The 20,727-nt window shown below is 43.1% G+C and overlaps 1 protein-coding gene across 1 annotated transcript; it reads left to right on the top strand.

Annotated features, from left to right (window-relative positions):
- The first annotated feature begins 10,518 nt into the window (after positions 1-10,518).
- On the top strand, positions 10,519-16,203 carry LOC135506463 (GATA zinc finger domain-containing protein 14-like). Its single transcript, XM_064925845.1, has 6 exons — positions 10,519-10,577; positions 11,715-12,309; positions 12,414-12,481; positions 12,570-13,400; positions 13,482-13,727; positions 15,702-16,203. The coding sequence occupies exons 1-6, from the start codon at positions 10,519-10,521 to the stop codon at positions 16,201-16,203; spliced, it is 2,301 nt and encodes a 766-aa protein (XP_064781917.1).
- Positions 16,204-20,727: the final 4,524 nt, after the last annotated feature.

Below are 20,727 nucleotides of genomic sequence, written 5' to 3'. Positions count from 1 at the left end.
TTTGCTGTCACCGCCTTTCTTGGTTTCTTGTCCCGCTATGCTGACTGGTATGACCATTTTTGCATACCCCATCAAAACGCATAATTAGCCGCAGGTTTTAACAGGGTTGGTGGTAATTAACTACACTGACAAAAAGTGATAGTCCCATGTTTCATGAGCTGAAAGAAAAGAGCCGAGAAATGTTCCATACAAAATATAAAGCTTATTTATCCTATTGTGTGCTCAAATTTGTTTACATCCCTGTTATTGAGCATGTATCCTTTGCAAGTAGAATCCATTCACCTGACAAGTGTGGCATATCAAGAAACAGATTAAACAGCATGATCATTACACAGGTGCACCTTGTGGTGGGAAAAAAAGGCCACTCCAAAATATGCGGTTTTGGTAAACAACCCAATACCACAGATGTCTAAAGTTCTGAGGGAGAGTTAAATTGGCATGTTGACTGTAGGAATATCAACCGGAGCTGTTCCCTGATAATTTAATGTTAATTTCTCTACCATAACTCTACCATAAGCCACATTCAATGTCATTTTTGAGATTATGGCAATGCGTCTAACTGGCCTTAAAACCGTAGACCATGTTTATTGCATCATGGGGATAGTGTTTTGCTAATGTCAAAATTGTGAACAGAGTGCCCCATGGTGGGAGTGAGTTATGGTACAGCAGGCATAAGCTACGGATAACGAACAGACTTGCACTTTATCAATGGCAATTTGAATGCAGAGTGATAACGCAAACAAAATCTTGAGGCCCATTGTTGTACCATTTATTCGCCTACATCACCTCATGTTTCAGCATGATGATGCACGGCCCCATGTCACAAGGATCTGTACACAATTCTTGGATGCTGAAAATGTCCCAGTGTTCTACCGTGCATACTTACCAGACATGTCACCCATTGAGCCTGATCGAAATGCTCTGCATCAACAAAACGGAGGTAAAACCAGACACTCACTGGCTTCCTGATCCACGCCTTTACCTTTTTATCCTCCAAGATATCTGTGAGGAAGAGATACATCTCTGTATTGCCAGTCCTATGTGCAATTATCTGTGACTTGTGGTATAACCGGTATGGAAAATAATTTTGATACATCTTTTGCATTCAGACAATGAACAAAAACCACAGATAGGCGGATGGCATTGATGATGTCTTTCCACAGTGTGGCAGGGTAGATGGATTTGCCAGGGTGGAGGAATGTTTAGGAATGTTGTCACCTATAAAGAGGGCCTAACAACACAAGACGCCACCCAACCCGCTGATCAGCAATTGCCACAGTAAGGCTTTAAATACGGTCTGAGATTCAGATTGAGCATACCTGCATCCTCCTGTCATACTGGCATTACTGATTGTGAGGTGATAGAGAGAGAAGACGCTGTACAGGTGAGTGGAATCTGGCATGCAAGATACTGAATTTAGTGTTAGAATGCTACAGTTGTTCTTCCTTTAAATGTTTTGAGCTTATGCCATGACTATTTGTGGTAGATGGTGGCAGATTGTGGTAAATTGTGTCTTTCTGGCAACAATGGCTGACACTTAAATAATGTGCCATATCATTATTTTTATAGCATTACTTTATAAAGATATCTAGCATTATCCAACTAATTTAATTGTCATGACAGTATTTGTGTATTTCATAATTTTAATCAAATGTTTATTTGTGCAAACTTTATACACACATATATCTGAACATCAAAAATAGTTGTTCCACATTTAAAATCCATAAAAACAAATGAGTGAAAAATAATAAGAATTCTTAATATCAACATATGTCATCAAAATAGGTATTTGACAGAAATGTATTTGAAATTACACACTAGTAATGAAGACTAAAACATTGAAATGCCTCTCAAAATCAGTGAGTGATATTTCACCAATCCAATAATATGAAATGATCTTGCCACCAAGTAGGCCTGTGGCCCCAAATATCATTAATGTATATCTGCCAAATCAATCAAAGAGGATATCAAGTCAGTTCAAGAAAGGACATGAGACATAATAGGATTATCTCATTATACAATGCCTTCCAGAAAGTAGTCATACCCCTTGACTTATTCCACATTTTTGTTGTGTTACACGCAATATCCCATAAGGACAAAGTTAAAACATGTTTGCTGATTTACTAAAAAGGAAATGCAAAAATATCTCGTTGACATAAGTATTCACACCCCTGAGTGAATACATGTTAGAATCATATTTGGCATCAACTACAGCTGTGAGCCTTTCTGGGAAAATCTGTACAAATGGAATGTACAATATTTATGTATTTACATAAGTCTTACCATAGAGTTTCAAGCTGATTTAAGTCAAAACTGTAACTAGGCCAATCAGGAACATTCAATGTAGTCTTGGTAAGCAACGGCAGTGCATATTTGCCTTGTGTTTTTGGTAATTTTCCTGCTGAAAAGTGCCTTTTTTGCACTCAAGTCATTTAGGTTAGTATTGTGGAGAAGTACAATGTTGTCAGTTTTCACCTATCACAGCCATTAAAACTTTGTAACTGTTTTAAAGTTGGCCTCATGGTGAAATCCTTGAGCAGTTTCCTTCCTCTCCGGCAACTGAGTTAGACAGTTGAACTAAACTCATGAGGCATTAATTAGTTAATTTAAGTTAACATATCATTAATTTATAGCAACTGAATGCCCTTTTAAATCTCAGTTATATGAAAATAACACATACACACAAATCATAACACAATATGCCAGCGTAGATTCTAAATAATGTCACAAACAATTATTGGCACCTATGATAAAGATTAGCAAAAAGACTGTATGAAAAAAATAGTAAAAATACTGCGCTATATTGTATGACCAAAACATGATATTATTTTAGACTAATACAATTGCTCAGAGAAAGAGATTTTATTTAACAAGCAATTGGTTTTCTTCTAAAAATGAATTAATAACAATTATTGACCCTGTTTTCAATACGTTATCACCCTCCCCTTGTGAGAATAACAGCATTGAGTCTTTTTCTAAAATGTTTTATGGGTTTGGAAATCGCAATGGGAGGGATCTTTTACCATTCCTCGATGCATAATCCTTCCAGATCCTTGATATCCTTCGCCTGAGCTTATGGACTACCCTCTTCGATTCAAAACACAGGTTTTAAATGGGGTTCCAATCTGGAGACTGAGATGGCCATTGCAAATGTTCCAAAAACACGTTTTCATGTGCTCACGTGATCTTAAGTGAAGATCATGTGATAACATATGACAACATGTAAAGTAACATAGAACTACCCACTGGAGAAAAATATAGTTGAATCAACGTTGTTTCCACGCCATTTCAACCCCCAAAATCTATGTGATCACGTTGAATCAAAATGCAAAACTGATTGGATTTGCAAAAAATGATAAAATTAATGGAATTTATTATTTTAAGGCAAGTCAAAGCGCAGACGAAGGACATCAATGATCTGGAAATATTCTGTATGGAGGAATGGTCTAAGATTCCTCCCAATGTGTTCTCCAATGTTAAAAAAATTTTTTTTGATAAAGTCTCAGTGCCATTATCCTCCAAAAGGGAGGGTTTCAGACTATTTAAAACCGGTGTGCCAATAATTTCTTTTTGAGAGAAAAAATATTACAAAATTAAATTAACCAAAAAATGTTTCTCTAAGCAATTATATTTGTATTATTATTATATAATCTTAAAAAAAAATAGTCTTTATCAAGGGTGCAAATGATTGCAGTCATGACTGTATGTGACATATGGAAGGAAAATGTGACTCAGATTATCGAAAACCATTTGGGTAAGTTTGTAACAAATCTACATGCCAAAATGTACATATATTGGGCAGAATATATATAGGCAGAATATCAAAATATAGTTCCAACAGTTTTGTGTACAGTAGAAAACCTGATATCATCCTTCTCTCTTAGGTGGTGGAAATATGGCCAAAATCAAGATGAGCGCTACACTGCTATGTCTAACAGGTAAGAAATGAGAGCAGAACATGCTCAAAAACCTTGGGGTTTAGCTCCATAGTTTCAAGGGTGGTGCATTAAACGTCTGTGTCATTACTTAGTTCCTGAGGTTCATATGAGAATATGTCTTAAACAATGTGTAAAACAATTATATGGAGATTGTGAAATTGTTTAAATCCCAGTGCAGTCCACAATGTGATTTTCCTGTGTTTTATATATATTTCCACACTATGAGGTTGGAACAATACTGTGAAAATTATGACAAAGCCTTTTTGGTGTAAGAGCGGTTTGAAAAGCCACTTGAAATTTGAGAATGTTCCAGTGGGATGTAGTTTTGGCCATCCATGGTGATGTCACCATGTGGTAAATGATATAATGGAACAATACGAATATTTCCAAACCTCTCCAATAACAGCTCATTTTCAGTTTTCCCACCCCACTCAAACCAATCCATGACAATCCTGGCAAGCATGTTGCTTGAGAAATTGCTCTTTGCTAAAAAGCTATTTTTCTTTTTGACCATTTTAATATAAAATATTCACAGCAAGATACAGTGAGATAAAAACAGCTGCATTGAATCTTAAAAAAATGGGCTTAGGAGATTGGGTTAACAATGGATGGGTTGATTTTGGGCTGATGAGTCCAAGACCTGGCTACTGCGGCTTCAGCACCGAGATAAAAAACTGAGCTAAAATGTGTCTGCTCCACATAGTCAAACCTAGGATTGAACATTTGGGGGATATAAACCAAATTACAAGGTTTTACAGATATCCCAGTTGGAAGATTACTGGAATTAGGAGGGAATAACCAGGAAATGTGGAATTCTTCGACCAAGATTTCTGGAAAACTTGGACATTTTTGAGAAGTTACCATATTTTTCCAACCCTAGTCCTGCCAAAGATGATCTGATAATCAGTGGCACAAAAATGGTATATATTGTGTGCCAATGATTGCATTACCAAAGACTCAAACAGCAGAGAGTGCACATGAACTGGGATGAATAGCAAGTAGCATGGTTAACACTAAATGGCAATGGCTCCTGGCTCAAGCCCCATCATTGTTGCACATGAATCCACTGAAACGTAAAACACTGTAGCCAGCTGACTAATCATCAGTCTATATGATAGCAGTGAAATAGAACGCATTGCCTATCATGGAGTTATACCATGTATACTTTGAAAAGACCAATTTCTAAGGTACGATGTAAAACAATCTTTATTAAGGATGTGTTAAAGTGTAATGTTTCTTCTCCAAGTTAGCCGAGCTGGTTCAGCTTCTTTGACTGCCTGACCACTCAAGTTTGTGAAATGTCATGTGTCCGTTTTTGGGAGCAGATTCAAAATAAGCTAAAGCAGTGTGTGACGCTGTGGTTCTGTACACAAAATGCACATATCTTTATTTTAGTATTGGTTGCATTGAAGACAAGGCCGGTTATATGTATCTCTGGATGTCAGTATTGCATAGCCCAGTCATTTCAGTCATTTTTGTGATATTAAAACAATTCTGATAATGTCTTAAAGCATGTAAAACGATATAGAGTTATTTGAAATTGGCTACTACTAGCCAATAATTAGCCGAACGTTTCAACAATGCATGGGTGGCTGTCTAACCAGCTAACGTGTGCACAAAATATTTCCAGTCCTAGAATCCAGAAATACATTGCAGTGGAGAAGAAGCAAGCAGAAACAGTGATAATGTTCCACCCACACTAGATACGGACCAACCAAACTTGCCTGTGGCATGGGGCACACGCGTGCATGCAATTATTGCATTGAATCATAATTTCACCACTGTGGCTACATACCTTTAAACAAGTGGTAAAAGTTATTTATTTAGAAATTTGACTTTCTGGTTCAGCACATCACACATCAGGCATCACATGGTTACAATACAATATTATATTTATGCCATTTAACACAGAACTACAATAAGATGGATTGATAGAGATTCCCTTTTCTATACCCTTTGCAGGCAGAGCCAAACTTATTGCCTGGGAAACAATACCCGAACGCATCCAAATGTTTAAACTTGGGAGAATCTCAATTGCATTTCCTTTATTCCTTGCATCCTCTCTTAATTGCAGTCATTCCTGCAGCATACTTTCATTTATCAGTTCTGAACATGTATTTGTCTTCTCTATGCTGCCTGCAGCATTATGTATTTTCTTTCATGAAGATATGACAGACAGTTGGTAGTCGGAGCAAATCTCAGCAGCCGGTGAGCAGGAAGAGCGCAAATGAATCCTGTTGTGTCAGCAGGTCAAACAAATATATACAAGGAAGGAGTCACTTGGGAAAAAAATCATGACTCTTGAATCAGTAGAAAGATTCATTAAAAAATAATGAATCATCCACGAACTGCACAATTTTGCCAGGACCTTCGTTTACCCCTGGGCCTGAGCCCCCAAATGCCTCTGAAAGGCCTCTGCAGTAGGTTACCACCTCTTCAAAATGGAAGACTTCATTTTTCATTTCCTCATTTCCTGATCCTGAAAGTCAAATGTGACCAATCATTACTGCAAACCACAGTCCAATAACCACACAACACATGTTTACTCAATGCCAAATGTACGCAATGCCAAATACAGCAGGCAGAAATGATTAAAAACTCGTCATACCAGCTGTATTTCTACCTGCTTGAATGGCAATAGCTCAGAAACATATTAAAACTTTCTTGGGTCAATTTCTGGAAATTCGCATAATAAAATAAATTCCTGTTCAAATCAGACTGTTTAAGGTAGAGATGTGTTTTTGGATGGGCTGCGTCTCAATCGACCACATTTCGCCCATATCTGCCTTCCGCATCTGCAGTGGAAAGTGGCAGAGCTTAAAAACAATGATACATTCCAAAAAAAAATGACTCTGTAGTGTCCGAATGGCTTGTCCTACAAACTATTGACCAATCGGTGTAAAGGTGAGTCTCTCATGAACACGTGTGTCAGTTGTTTTGTTCTAGGATGCCAACCAGCCTAATAAGACTTGCCTGAAGGCAGCCCGGTACCAGTTAATGCAAATTATGAAAATATGTAAGGAAATTGTTTAGTGATAAAAATAGGGGTTAAATATGTGTCCAAAAAATATTTACATACTGATCATTCGTATGTCTCTCAGGTATAGGAATGACACTTCAAATTTCCCCTTAAATGTGCTTGGTAGGATGAAACGTGAAACAACAAAATAAATACCAATAATAATTTCCATTCCATCAACAGTACTTACTGCAACAGCAATCATGACAACTGATTCAGCACAATCAACCACACTTGAGCCCATAACAACCACAGATGCTCCCACAACAACCATGCAGCAGACACAACAAAATGAGTTGGGGCGACAACAACCACAGCTACATGAACAACAACATCATCTGAAACAACAACAACAACAGCAGGGGCAACAACACCCGAAACACTGCCAACAACAAACAACCAAAGTCGTCCCCAGAAAATCCACAGATGCTCCCACAACAAGCACAGCTGAGGCTGCTACGACAACTAAAAATGTGGCGACAACAACCAAAGCCAACCCCACAACCACAGACGCTCCCGCAACAACCACATCCACAACGACAACCACATCCGCAGCTCCGACAACCACAGCCAGCCCCACTACAACCACAGCTTCCCCCACATCGAACACAGATGCTGCTACGACAACAACAGCTGTCCCCACAACATCCACAGCTGTTCGTACAACAACCGTAGCTACCCCCACAACAACCACAGCTGCAGCCACAACAACAACAGCTTTTTACACAACAACCACAGCTCCACCAATGATAACCACAGCTGTAACAACGATAACTCCAGCTTCTGCTACAACAACAACACCTGTTGCTCCAACAACTACTGCTGCCCCAACCAGTGATTCCACTGACCCTCCAACAGCAAATGAAGGTGTACTTATTCTGCATTTCCGGCTGAATAGTACATTTCTGGAAGCCTACAAAAGTCCACAGTCCAATGAGTACCTTAATTTGGCTTCAAATCTGACATCTGAGGTAAATGTTGATAATTGACATAAGCACAAATCTTTAAATGAACATTTATAACAAAACTTGATTGTGAGTTATATTTACTATTTCTCTTGTCCTTGTATTGCTTATTGTGTGCCCTGATATTTTTCTACAGTTGAATCAAGGATTCAAAAGAATATATCCTGTAATCTTCCTCAGAAGCATCATTATCAGTTTCTGGTATGTTCACTTTCTTTTTGGTCCACATTTCTACAACTTACGTATTTGCAAGTAGACAAAGTGTATTAATCACATGTAAAACTTTTTTTAACAATACTAATATTGCTAATACTCCTACTAACAACAGTATTAACTTTTATTGCATGTATTGTAATTATTGCAATTCTGTTCTTTGGTATTAAGGTCTGGTTCTGTGGGTGTGACAACTAACTTGATCTTCACAAGCCAGTCTGTGGTCCCTAACGTTACAAATGTAGAGGACTCCCTCAAGACGTCCATCAACACGTTCACAGTCTTCTTAGATGTTATTACTGGCAGTATCAAAGCTGGTAAGGATTCATCTAAACACAGCACATTATGCAATTCAAACACATTATGAGATCAAGGAGTAGTTGTCCGAGTTGACCAGGACTGTGGTGCTGGGTTACCAAACAGATTTAATTCAGCACATTTAACAGATATTGCAGAGCATTTTAATGGTCATAATAAAAACATTTTTTTTATACAGAACTCCAGAATAACACGACTGCTACTACGACTACCAACACAATGACAGCAGCTCCTACAATTCCCACATCTTCCCACACAACAACTGCCACTGCTGCTAAGACAACAACGACTGCTGCTACAACAACCACAGCTGCACCCCAAACAACAACAGATGATCCAACAACAACCACAGCCACACCAATGCCATCTACAGCTGTGGCTACGAAAAGTACAACAATCACAGCTGTAAACGAAACAACCACATCGGCATCAATGACAACCACAGCCGCAGCTCCGACAACCACAGCCACAGCTCCAACAACCACAGTTGTACTCACAACAACAGCTGCTCCCACAACAACCGCAGATGCACCCACAACAACCACATATTTTCTAACAACTACAGCAATTCCAACAACCACAACAGCTTCCTCTTCAACAAACACAGCTGCTCCAACCACAACTACAGCTTTCCCCACGACAACCACAGTTGCTGCTACTACAACAACAGCTGTGGATTCAACAACCACAGATGCACCGACAACAATCCCAAAAATGTTAACAACTACAGCAGCTCCCAGAACCACCACAGCTTCCCCTACAACAGCCACAGCTGTACTCATAACAACCACAGCATCTACCACAAAATCCACAGTTACTGCTGCTACCACAACTACAGCTGTGTCTACAAAAACAAATCTTTCTCCTACAAAAACCACAGCAGCACCAACAACGACTACAGCTGCTCCCACAACAACCAAACTGCAGACACAAGAAGAAGAGCTGTACCCTCAAAAACCACAGCGGCACCCAGATCATCATAAGCTGAAACATCGACATCAGCAGGGGCAAAAACACCGTAAACCATGCGAACAACCACCAACCACAGTCGTCCCCAAAAAAACCACAGCTGCTCCAACAACAACTACAGCTGCTTCTGCTACGACAACTAAAACTGTGGCTACAACAACAACAGCTGTCCAAACAACAACAACAACAACAGCTGTTCCCACAACAACCACAGCTTCCCCGACAACAACCATAGCTGCTGCAACAACAACAACAGCTGCAGCTACAACAACCACAGCCAGCCCCACAACCACAGATGCTCCCGGAACAACCACGTCTACAACGACAACCACAGCCGCAGCTCCGACAACCACAGCCAGACCCACATCAACCACAGCTTCCCCCACATCAAAAACAGATGCTGCCAAGACAACAACAGCAGTCTCCACAACATCCACAGCTGTTCCCACAACAACCACAGCTTCCCCCACAACAACCATAGCTGCTGCTACGACAACAACAGCTACAACAACCACAGCCAGCCCCACAACCACAGATGCTCCCGGAACAACCACGTCTACAACGACAACCACAGCCGCAGCTCCGACAACCACAGCCAGCCCCACATCAACCACAGCTTCCCCCACATCAAAAACAGATGCTGCCAAGACAACAACAGCAGTCTCCACAACATCCACAGCTGTTCCCACAACAACCACAGCTTCCCCCACAACAACCATAGCTGCTGCTACAACAACAACAGCTACAACAACCAAAGCCATCCCCACAACCACAGATGCTCCCGGAACAACCACGTCTACAATGACAACCACAGCCGAAGCACCGACAACCACAGCCAGCTCCACATCAACCACAGCTTCCCCCACAACAACCATAGCTGCTGCTACGACAACAACAGCTACAACAACCAAAGCCATCCCTACAACCACAGATGCTCCTGGAACAATCACGTCTACAACGACAACCACATCCGCAGTTCCGACAACCACAGCCAGCCCCACATCAACCACAGCTTCCCCCACATCAAACACAGATGCTGCTAAGACAACCACAGCCAGCCCCACATCAACCACAGCTTCCCCCACATCAAACACAGATGCTGCTACAACAACAACAGCCGGCCCCACAACATCCACAGCTGTTCGTACAACAACCGTAGCTACCCACACAACAACCACAGCTGCCACTACAACAACCACAGCTTCACCAATGATAACCACAGCTGTAACAACGATAACTACAGCTTCTGCTACAACAACAACACCTGTTGCCCCAACCAGTGATTCCACTGACCCTCCAACAGCAAAAGAAGGTGTACTTATTCTGCATTTCCGGCTGAATAGTACATTTCTGGAAGCCTACAAAAGTCCACAGTCCAATGAGTACCTTCATTTGGCTTCAAATCTGACAACTGAGGTAAATGTTGAAAATTGACATAAGCACAAATCTTTAAATTAACATTTATAACAAAACTTGATTGTGAGTTATATTTACTATTTCTCTTGTCCTTTTATTGCTTATTTTGTGCCCTGATATTTTTCTACAGTTGAATCAAGGATTCAAAAGAATATATCCTGTAATCTTCCTCAGAAGCATCATTATCAATTTCTGGTATGTTCACTTTCTTTTTGGTCCACATTTCTACAACTTCCGTATTTGCAGGTAGACAAAGTGTATTAATCACATGTAAAACTTTCTTTAACAATACTAATATTGCTAATACTCCTACTAACAACAGTAATAACTTTTATTGCATGTATTGTAATTATTGCATTTCTGTTCTTTGGTATTAAGGTCTGGTTCTGTGGGTGTGACAACTAACCTGATCTTCACAAGCCAGTCTGTGGTCCCTAACGTTACAAATGTAGAGGACTCCCTCAAGACGTCCATCAACACGTTCACAGTCTTCTTAGATGTTATTACAGGCAGTATCAAAGCTGGTAAGGATTCATCTAAACACAGCACATTATGCAATTCAAACACATTATGAGGACAAGGAGTAGTTGTCCGAGTTGTCCAGAACTGTGGTGCTGGGTTACCAAACAAATTTAATTCAGCACATTTAACAGATATTGCAGAGCATTTTAATGGTCATAATAAAAACATTTTTTTATACAGAACTCCAGAATAACACGACTGCTACTACGACTACCAACAAAATGACAGCTGCTCCCACAATTACCACATCTTCCCACACAACAACTGACACTGCTGCTAAGACAACAACGACTGCTGCTACAACAACCACAGCTGCACCCCAAACCACAACAGATGATCCAACAACAACCACAGCCACACCAATGCCATCTACAGCTGTGGCTACGAAAAGTACAACAATCACAGCTGTAAACGAAACAACCACATCGGCATCAATGACAACCACAGCCGTAGCTCCGACAACCACAGCCACAGCTCCAACAACCACAGTTGTACTCACAACAACAACAGCTGCTCCCACAACAACCGCAGATGCACCCACAACAACCACATATTTTCTAACAACTACAGCAATTCCAACAACCACAACAGCTTCCTCTTCAACAAACACAGCTGCTCCAACAACAACCACAGCTTTCCCCACGACAACCACAGTTGCTGCTACTACAACAACAGCTGTGGATTCAACAACCACAGATGCACCGACAACAATCCCAAAAATGTTAACAACTACAGCAGCTCCCAGAACCACCACAGCTTCCCCTACAACAACCACAGCTGTACTCATAACAACCACAGCATCTACCACAAAATCCACAGTTACTGCTGCTACGACAACTACAGCTGTGGCTACAAAAACAAATCTTTCTCCTACAAAAACCACAGCAGCACCAACAACGACTACAGCTGCTCCCACAACAACCAAACTGCAGACACAAGAAGAAGAGCTGTACCCTCAAAAACCACAGCGGCACCCAGATCATCATAAGCTGAAACATCGACATCAGCAGGGGCAAAAACACCGTAAACCATGCGAACAACCAACAACCACAGTCGTCCCCAAAAAAACCACAGCTGCTCCAACAACAACTACAGCTGCTTCTGCTACGACAACTAAAACTGTGGCTACAACAACAACAGCTGTCCAAACAACAACAACAACAACAGCTGTTCCCACAACAACCACAGCTTCCCCGACAACAACCATAGCTGCTGCAACAACAACAACAGCTGCAGCTACAACAACCACAGCCAGCCCCACAACCACAGATGCTCCCGGAACAACCACGTCTACAACGACAACCACAGCCGCAGCTCCGACAACCACAGCCAGCCCCACATCAACCACAGCTTCCCCCACATCAAAAACAGATGCTGCCAAGACAACAACAGCAGTCTCCACAACATCCACAGCTGTTCCCACAACAACCACAGCTTCCCCCACAACAACCATAGCTGCTGCTACGACAACAACAGCTACAACAACCAAAGCCATCCCCACAACCACAGATGCTCCCGGAACAACCACGTCTACAATGACAACCACAGCCGAAGCACCGACAACCACAGCCAGCTCCACATCAACCACAGCTTCCCCCACAACAACCATAGCTGCTGCTACGACAACAACAGCTACAACAACCAAAGCCATCCCCACAACCACAGATGCTCCCGGAACAACCACGTCTACAATGACAACCACAGCCGAAGCACCGACAACCACAGCCAGCTCCACATCAACCACAGCTTCCCCCACAACAACCATAGCTGCTGCTACGACAACAACAGCTACAACAACCAAAGCCATCCCTACAACCACAGATGCTCCCGGAACAACCACGTCTACAATGACAACCACAGCCGAAGCACCGACAACCACAGCCAGCTCCACATCAACCACAGCTTCCCCCACAACAACCATAGCTGCTGCTACGACAACAAAAGCTACAACAACCAAAGCCATCCCTACAACCACAGATGCTCCTGGAACAATCACGTCTACAACGACAACCACATCCGCAGTTCCTACAACCACAGCCAGCCCCACATCAACCACAGCTTCCCCCACATCAAACACAGATGCTGCTAGGACAACAACAGCAGCCCGCCCAAAATCCACAGCTGTTCCCACAACAACTACAGCTTCCCCCACAACAACCATAACTGCTGCTACGACAACAACAGCTACAACAACCAAAGCCATCCCTACAACCACAGATGCTCCTGGAACAATCACGTCTACAACGACAACCACATCCGCAGTTCCGACAACCACAGCCAGCCCCACATCAACCACAGCTTCCCCCACATCAAACACAGATGCTGCTACAACAACAACAGCCGGCCCCACAACATCCACAGCTGTTAGTACAACAACCGTAGCTACCCCCACAACAACCACAGCTGCCACTACAACAACCCCAGCTTTTTACACAACAACCACAGCTTCACCAATGATAACCACAGCTGTAACAACGATTACTACAGCTTCTGCTACAACAACAACACCTGTTGCCCCAACCAGTGATTCCACTGACCCTCCAACAGCAAATGAAGGTGTACTTATTCTGCATTTCCGGCTGAATAGTACATTTCTGGAAGCCTACAAAAGTCCACAGTCCAATGAGTACCTTCATTTGGCTTCAAATCTGACAACTGAGGTAAATGTTGAAAATTGACATAAGCACGAATCTTTAAATGGACATTTATTAAAGGACATTTATAACAAAACTTGATTGTGAGTTATATTTACTATTTCTCTTGTCCTTTTTATGCTTATTGTGTGCCCTGATATTTTTCTACAGTTGAATCAAGGATTCAAAAGAATATATCCTGTAATCTTCCTCAGAAGCATCATCATCAGTTTCTGGTATGTTCACTTTCTTTTTGGTCCACATTTCTACATCTTACTTATTTGCAGGTAGACAAAGTGTATTAGTCACATGTAAATCATTCTTTAACAATACTAATAGTACAAATAATCCTACTAACAACAGTAATAACGTTTATTGCATTTCACATCAATTTTGTTCTTTGGTATTTAGGTCTGGTTCTGTGGGTGTGACAACTAACTTGATCTTCACAAGCCAGTCTGTGGTCCCTAACGTTACAAATGTAGAAGACTCCCTCAAGACGTCCATTAACACGTTCACAGTCTTCTTAGACGTTATTACTGGCAGTATCAAAGCTGGTAAGGATTCATCTAAACACAACACATTATGCAATTCAAACACATTATAAGGACAAGGAGTAGTTGTCCGAGTTGTCTGGGACTGTGGTGTTGGGTTACCAAACAAATTTAATTCAGCACGTTTAACAGATATTGCATAGCATTTTAATGGTCGTTAAAAAAATGTTTTTATGCAGAACTCCAGAATAACACGACTGCTACTACGACTAGCAACACAATGACAGCAGCTCCTACAATTCCCACATATTCCCACACAACAACCACTGCAGCTGCTACGACAACAACGCCTGCTGCTACAACAACCACAGCCATTACCACAACAACCACAGCTGCTCCCAAAACAAAAACAGATGATCCAACAACAAGCACAGCCACACCAATGCCATCTACAGCTGTTGCAATGAAAAGTACAGCTGTGGCAACAACAATCACAGCTGCAAACGAAACAACCACATCGGCATCAATGACAACCACAGAAGTTGATCCGACAACCACAGCCACAGCTCCAACAACCACAGTTGTACTAACAACAACCACAGCTGCTCCCACAACAACCACAGATGCACCCACAACAACCACATATTCTCTAACAACTACTACAGAAATTCCAACAACCACAGCTTCCCCCACGACAACCACAGTTGCTGCTACTACAACAACAGCTGCGGATTCAACAACCACAGATGCACCCACAACAATCCAAAAAATGTTGACAACAACTATAGAAGCTCCCAGAACCACCACAGCTTCCCCTACAACAACCACAGCTGTACTCACAACAACCACAGCTGTACTCACAACAACCACAGCATCCACCACAAAAACCACAGTTACTGCTGCTACGACAACTACAGCTTTGGCTACAAAAACAACACTTTCTCCAACAAATATCACAGCAGCACCAACACCGACTACAGCTGCTCCCACAACAACCACACTGCAGACACAAGAAGAAGAGCTGTACCCTCAAAAACCACAGCGGCACCCAGATCATCATAAGCTGAAACATCGACATCAGCAGGGGCAAAAACACCGTAAACCATGCAAACAACCAACAACCACAGTCGTCCCCAAAAAAACCACAGCTGCTCCAACAACAACTACAGCTGCTTCTGCTACGACAACTAAAACTGTGGCTACAACAACAACAGCTGTCCAAACAACAACAACAACAACAGCTGTTCCCACAACAACCACAGCTTCCCCGACAACAACCATAGCTGCTGCAACAACAACAACAGCTGCAGCTACAACAACCACAGCCAGCCCCACAACCACAGATGCTCCCGGAACAACCACGTCTACAACGACAACCACAGCCGCAGCTCCGACAACCACAGCCGCAGCTCCGACAACCACAGCCAGCCCCACATCAACCACAGCTTCCCCCACATCAAAAACAGATGCTGCCAAGACAACAACAGCAGTCTCCACAACATCCACAGCTGTTCCCACAACAACCACAGCTTCCCCCACAACAACCATAGCTGCTGCTACGACAACAACAGCTACAACAACCAAAGCCATCCCTACAACCACAGATGCTCCCGGAACAACCACGTCTACAACGACAACCACATCCGCAGTTCCGACAACCACAGCCAGCCCCACATCAACCACAGCTTACCCCACATCAAACACAGATGCTGCTAAGACAACAACAGCCGGCCCCACAACATCCACAGCTGTTCGTACAACAACCATAGCTACCCCCACAACAACCACAGCTGCCACTACAACAACCACAGCTTCACCAATGATAACCACAGCTGTAACAACGATAACTACAGCTTCTGCTACAACAACAACACCTGTTGCCCCAACCAGTGATTCCACTGACCCTCCAACAGCAAATGAAGGTGTACTTATTCTGCATTTCCGGCTGAATAGTACATTTCTGGAAGCCTACAAAAGTCCACAGTCCAATGAGTACCTTCATTTGGCTTCAAATCTGACAACTGAGGTAAATGTTGAAAATTGACATAAGCACGAATCTTTAAATGGACATTTATAACAAAACTTGATTGTGAGTTATATTTACTATTTTTCCTTTCCTTTTAATGCTTATTGTGTGCACTGATATTTTTCTACAGTTGAATCAAGGATTCAAAAGAATATATCCTGTAATCTTCCTCAGATGCATCATCATCAGTTTGTGGTATGTTCACATTCTTTTTGGTCCACATTTATGCAACTTACTTATTTGCAGATAGACAAAGTGTATTAGTCACATGTATTCTTTAAAAATACTAATTTTGCTATTTCTCCCACTAACAACAGTAATACATTTTATTGAATTTCACATCAGTTCTGTTCTTTGGTATTTAGGTCTGGTTCTGTGGGTGTGACAACTAACTTGATCTTCACAAGCCAGTCTGTGGTCCCTGACGTTACAAATGTAGAGGTCTCCCTCAAGATTTCCATCGACACGTTCACAGTCTTCTTAAATGTTATTATTGGCAGTATCAAAGCTGGTAAGGATTCATCTAAACACAACACATAATACAATTCAAACAAATTATGGGGAGAAAGAGTAGTTGTCCGAGTTGTCTGGGACTGTGGTGTTGGGTTACCAAACAAATTTAATTCAGCACGTTTAACAGATATTGCAGAGCATTTTAATGGTCGTAATAAAAAAATGTTTTATACAGAACTCCAGCAAAGTACGACTGCTACTACGCCTACCAACACAACGACATCTAATCCCACAATTGCCACAGTTTACCACACAACAACCACAGCTGCTTCTACAACAACCACAGCCATGGCAACAACAACCACAGCTGCTCCGCAAACAACAACATATGTTTCAACAACTACAGCCACACCAATGACATCTACTGCTGTGGCTCTGAAAAGTACAGCTGTGGCTACAACAATCACAGCTGCAATCGAAACAACCCCATCAGCATCAATGACAACCACAGCCGTAGCTCCAAAAACCATAGCCACAGCTCCAACAACCCCAGCTGCTCCCACAACAACCACAGATGCACCCACAACAACCTCATATTTAATAACAACAACTACAGCATTTCCCTCAACCACAATAGCCTCCTCTGACACAACCACAGCGGCTCCAACAACAACCACAGCTTTCCCCACGACAACCACAGTTGCTGCTACTTCAACAACAGCTTTTGATACAAAAACAACAATTTCCACATCAAAAAGCTCAGCTTCTGCAACAACAACCAAAGCGATTCACACAACAACCGAATCTCTGCCCACAACAACCACATCCCTGCCCACAACAACCACAGCTCCAGCTACAACATCTGAAGCCCTTCCCACAACAACTGAACCCCTGCCCACAACAACCACAGCTCCTGTTACAACATCCGAAGACCTTCCCACAACAACTGAACCACTGCCCACAACAACCATATCCGCTCCCACCACTACAGCAGCTCCCACAACCATAATAGCTTCTATTGCTACAAGCACAGCTTCCCCCAAAACAACCACAGCAACATTAAAGACATCTACAGCAGCAGGTTCAACAAGTACTGCTGTAGCTACAACCACTACAGATGCACCCACAACAACAACAACATCCGAAGACCTTTCCACAACAACTGAACCCCAGCCCACAACAACCACAGCTCCTGCTACAACATCCGAAGACCTTCCCACAACAACTGAACCACTGCCCACAACAACCACATCTGCTCCCACCACTACAGCAGCTCCCACAACCATAATAGCTTCCATTACTACAAGCACAGCTTCCCACAAAACAACCACAACAACATTAATGACATCTACAGCAGCAGCTATGACAAGTACAGCGGTAGCTACAACCACTACAGATGCACTCACAACAACCACAACCACAGCTGCTGCTACAACAATAACAACATCTACAGCAACAACACCCATCACCTCGTCCACAACAACCACAGCTGCTCCCACTACAAACACAGCTGCTCCCACAACAACCACAACTGCACCAACCACAACCACAGCATCTCCAATAACATTTACAGCAGAGGCTTCAACAACTTCAGCTGAGGCCACAAAAACTACAATTGCACCAACATCAACCAGATCATACTCTACAACAACAACTGCTGATGCTACAACAACAAAAGCTACAGCAACAACAACCAATGTCATGCCCACCACAACCACATCTGCTCCAACCACAATAACAGATTTGCCCACAACAAACACAATTGCTCCCACAACTGCAACAGATACACCAACTAAAGTGTTTCCCACAACAACAGCTGCTCCCACAAAAACCAGAGCACCGGCTACAACAACCAAAGCCCTTCCCGCAACAACTGAACCCCTGCCCACAACAACCAAAGCTCCTGCTACAACATCCAAAGACCTTCCCACAACAACTGAACCCCTGCCCACAACAACCAAAGCTCCTGCTACAACATCCGAAGACCTTCCCACAACAACTGAACCCCTGCCCACAACAACCAAAGCTCCTGCTACAACATCCAAAGACCTTTCCACAACAACTGAACCCCTGCCCACAACAACCACAGCTCCTGCTTCAACATCTGAAGACCTTCCCACAACAACTGAACCCCTGCCCACAACAATCACAGCTCCTGCTACAACATGCGAAGACCTTCCCACAACAACTGAACCCCTGCCCACAACAACCAGAGCTCCTGCTACAACATCCGAAGACCTTCCCACAACAACTGAACCCCTGCCCACAACAACCACAGCTCCTGCTACAACATCCGAAAACCTGCCCACAACAACTGAACCCCTGCACACAACAATCACAGCTCCTGCTACAACATCCGAAGACCTTTCCACAACAACTGAACTCCTGCCCACAAAAACCACAGCTCCTGCTACAACATCCGAAGACCTTCCCACAACAACTGAACCCCTGCCCACAACAACCACATCTGCTGCTACAACATCCAAAGACCTTCCCACAACAACTGAACCCCTGCCCACAACACCCAAAGCTCCTGCTACAACATCCGAAGACCTTCCCACAACAACTGAACCCCTGCCCACAACAACCAAAGCTCCTGCTACAACATCCAAAGACCTTTCCACAACTACTGAACCCCTGCCCACAACAACCACAGCTCCTGCTACAACATCCGAAGACCTTCCCACAACAACTGAACCCCTGCCCACAACAATCACAGCTCCTGCTACAACATGCGAAGACCTTCCCACAACAACTGAACCCCTGCCCACAACAACCAGAGCTCCTGCTACAACATCCGAAGACCTTCCCACAACAACTGAACCCCTGCCCACAACAACCACAGCTCCTGCTACAACATCCAAAGACCTACCCACAACAACTGAACCCCTGCCCACAACAACCACAGCTCCTGCTACAACATCCAAAGACCTTCCCACAACAACTGAACCCCTGCCCACAACAACCAAAGCTCCTGCTACAACATCCGAAAACCTTCCCACAACAACTGAACCCCTGCCCACAACAACCACAGCTCCTGCTACAACATCCGAAGACCTTCCCACAACAACTGAACCCCTGCCCACAACAACCACAGCTCCTGCTACAACATCCAAAGACCTACCCACAACAACTGAACCCCTGCACACAACAATCACAGCTCCTGCTACAACATCCAAAGACCTTCCCACAACAACTGAACCCCTGCCCACAACAACCAAAGCTCCTGCTACAACATCCGAAAACCTTCCCACAACAACTGAACCCCTGCCCACAACAACCACAGCTCCTGCTACAACATCCGAAGACCTTCCCACAACAACTGAACCCCTGCCCACAACAACCACAGCTCCTGCTACAACATCCGAAAACCTTCCTACAACAACTGAACCCCTGCCCACAACAACCACATCTCCTGCTACAACATCCGAAGACCTTCCCACAACAACTGAACCCCTGCCCATAACAACCACAGCTCCTGCTACAACATCCGAAGACCTTCCCACAACAACTGAACCCCTGCCCATAACAATCACAGCTCCTGCTACAACATCCGAAGACCTTCCCACAACAACTGAACCCCTGCCCACAACAACAACAGCTCCTGCTACAACATCCGAAAACCTTCCCACAACAACTGAACCCCTGCCCACAACAACCACAGCTCCTGCTCCAACATCCGAAAACCTTCCAGCAACAACTGAACCCCTGCCCATAACAATCACAGCACCTGCTACAACATCCGAAGACCTTCCCACAAC

The sequence above is a fragment of the Oncorhynchus masou genome, chromosome 20 (genome assembly GCF_036934945.1).
Source record: "Oncorhynchus masou masou isolate Uvic2021 chromosome 20, UVic_Omas_1.1, whole genome shotgun sequence".
Taxonomy (NCBI): domain Eukaryota; kingdom Metazoa; phylum Chordata; class Actinopteri; order Salmoniformes; family Salmonidae; genus Oncorhynchus; species Oncorhynchus masou.
This window is presented reverse-complemented; position numbering and strand designations above follow the sequence as displayed.

What these genes read in the sequence shown, in the direction of transcription:
- LOC135506463 (XM_064925845.1), top strand. Translation starts at nt 10,519, where the DNA reads ATGCTGCTACAACAACAACAGCCGGCCCCACAACATCCACAGCTGTTC. An exon ending in CAGACACAAGAAGAAGAGCT is followed by an intron (nt 12,310 to 12,413) that starts GTACCCTCAAAA and finishes CAACAACCACAG; the next exon opens with TCGTCCCCAAAAAAACCACA. An exon ending in CTGCTACGACAACTAAAACT is followed by an intron (nt 12,482 to 12,569) that starts GTGGCTACAACA and finishes CAACAACCATAG; the next exon opens with CTGCTGCAACAACAACAACA.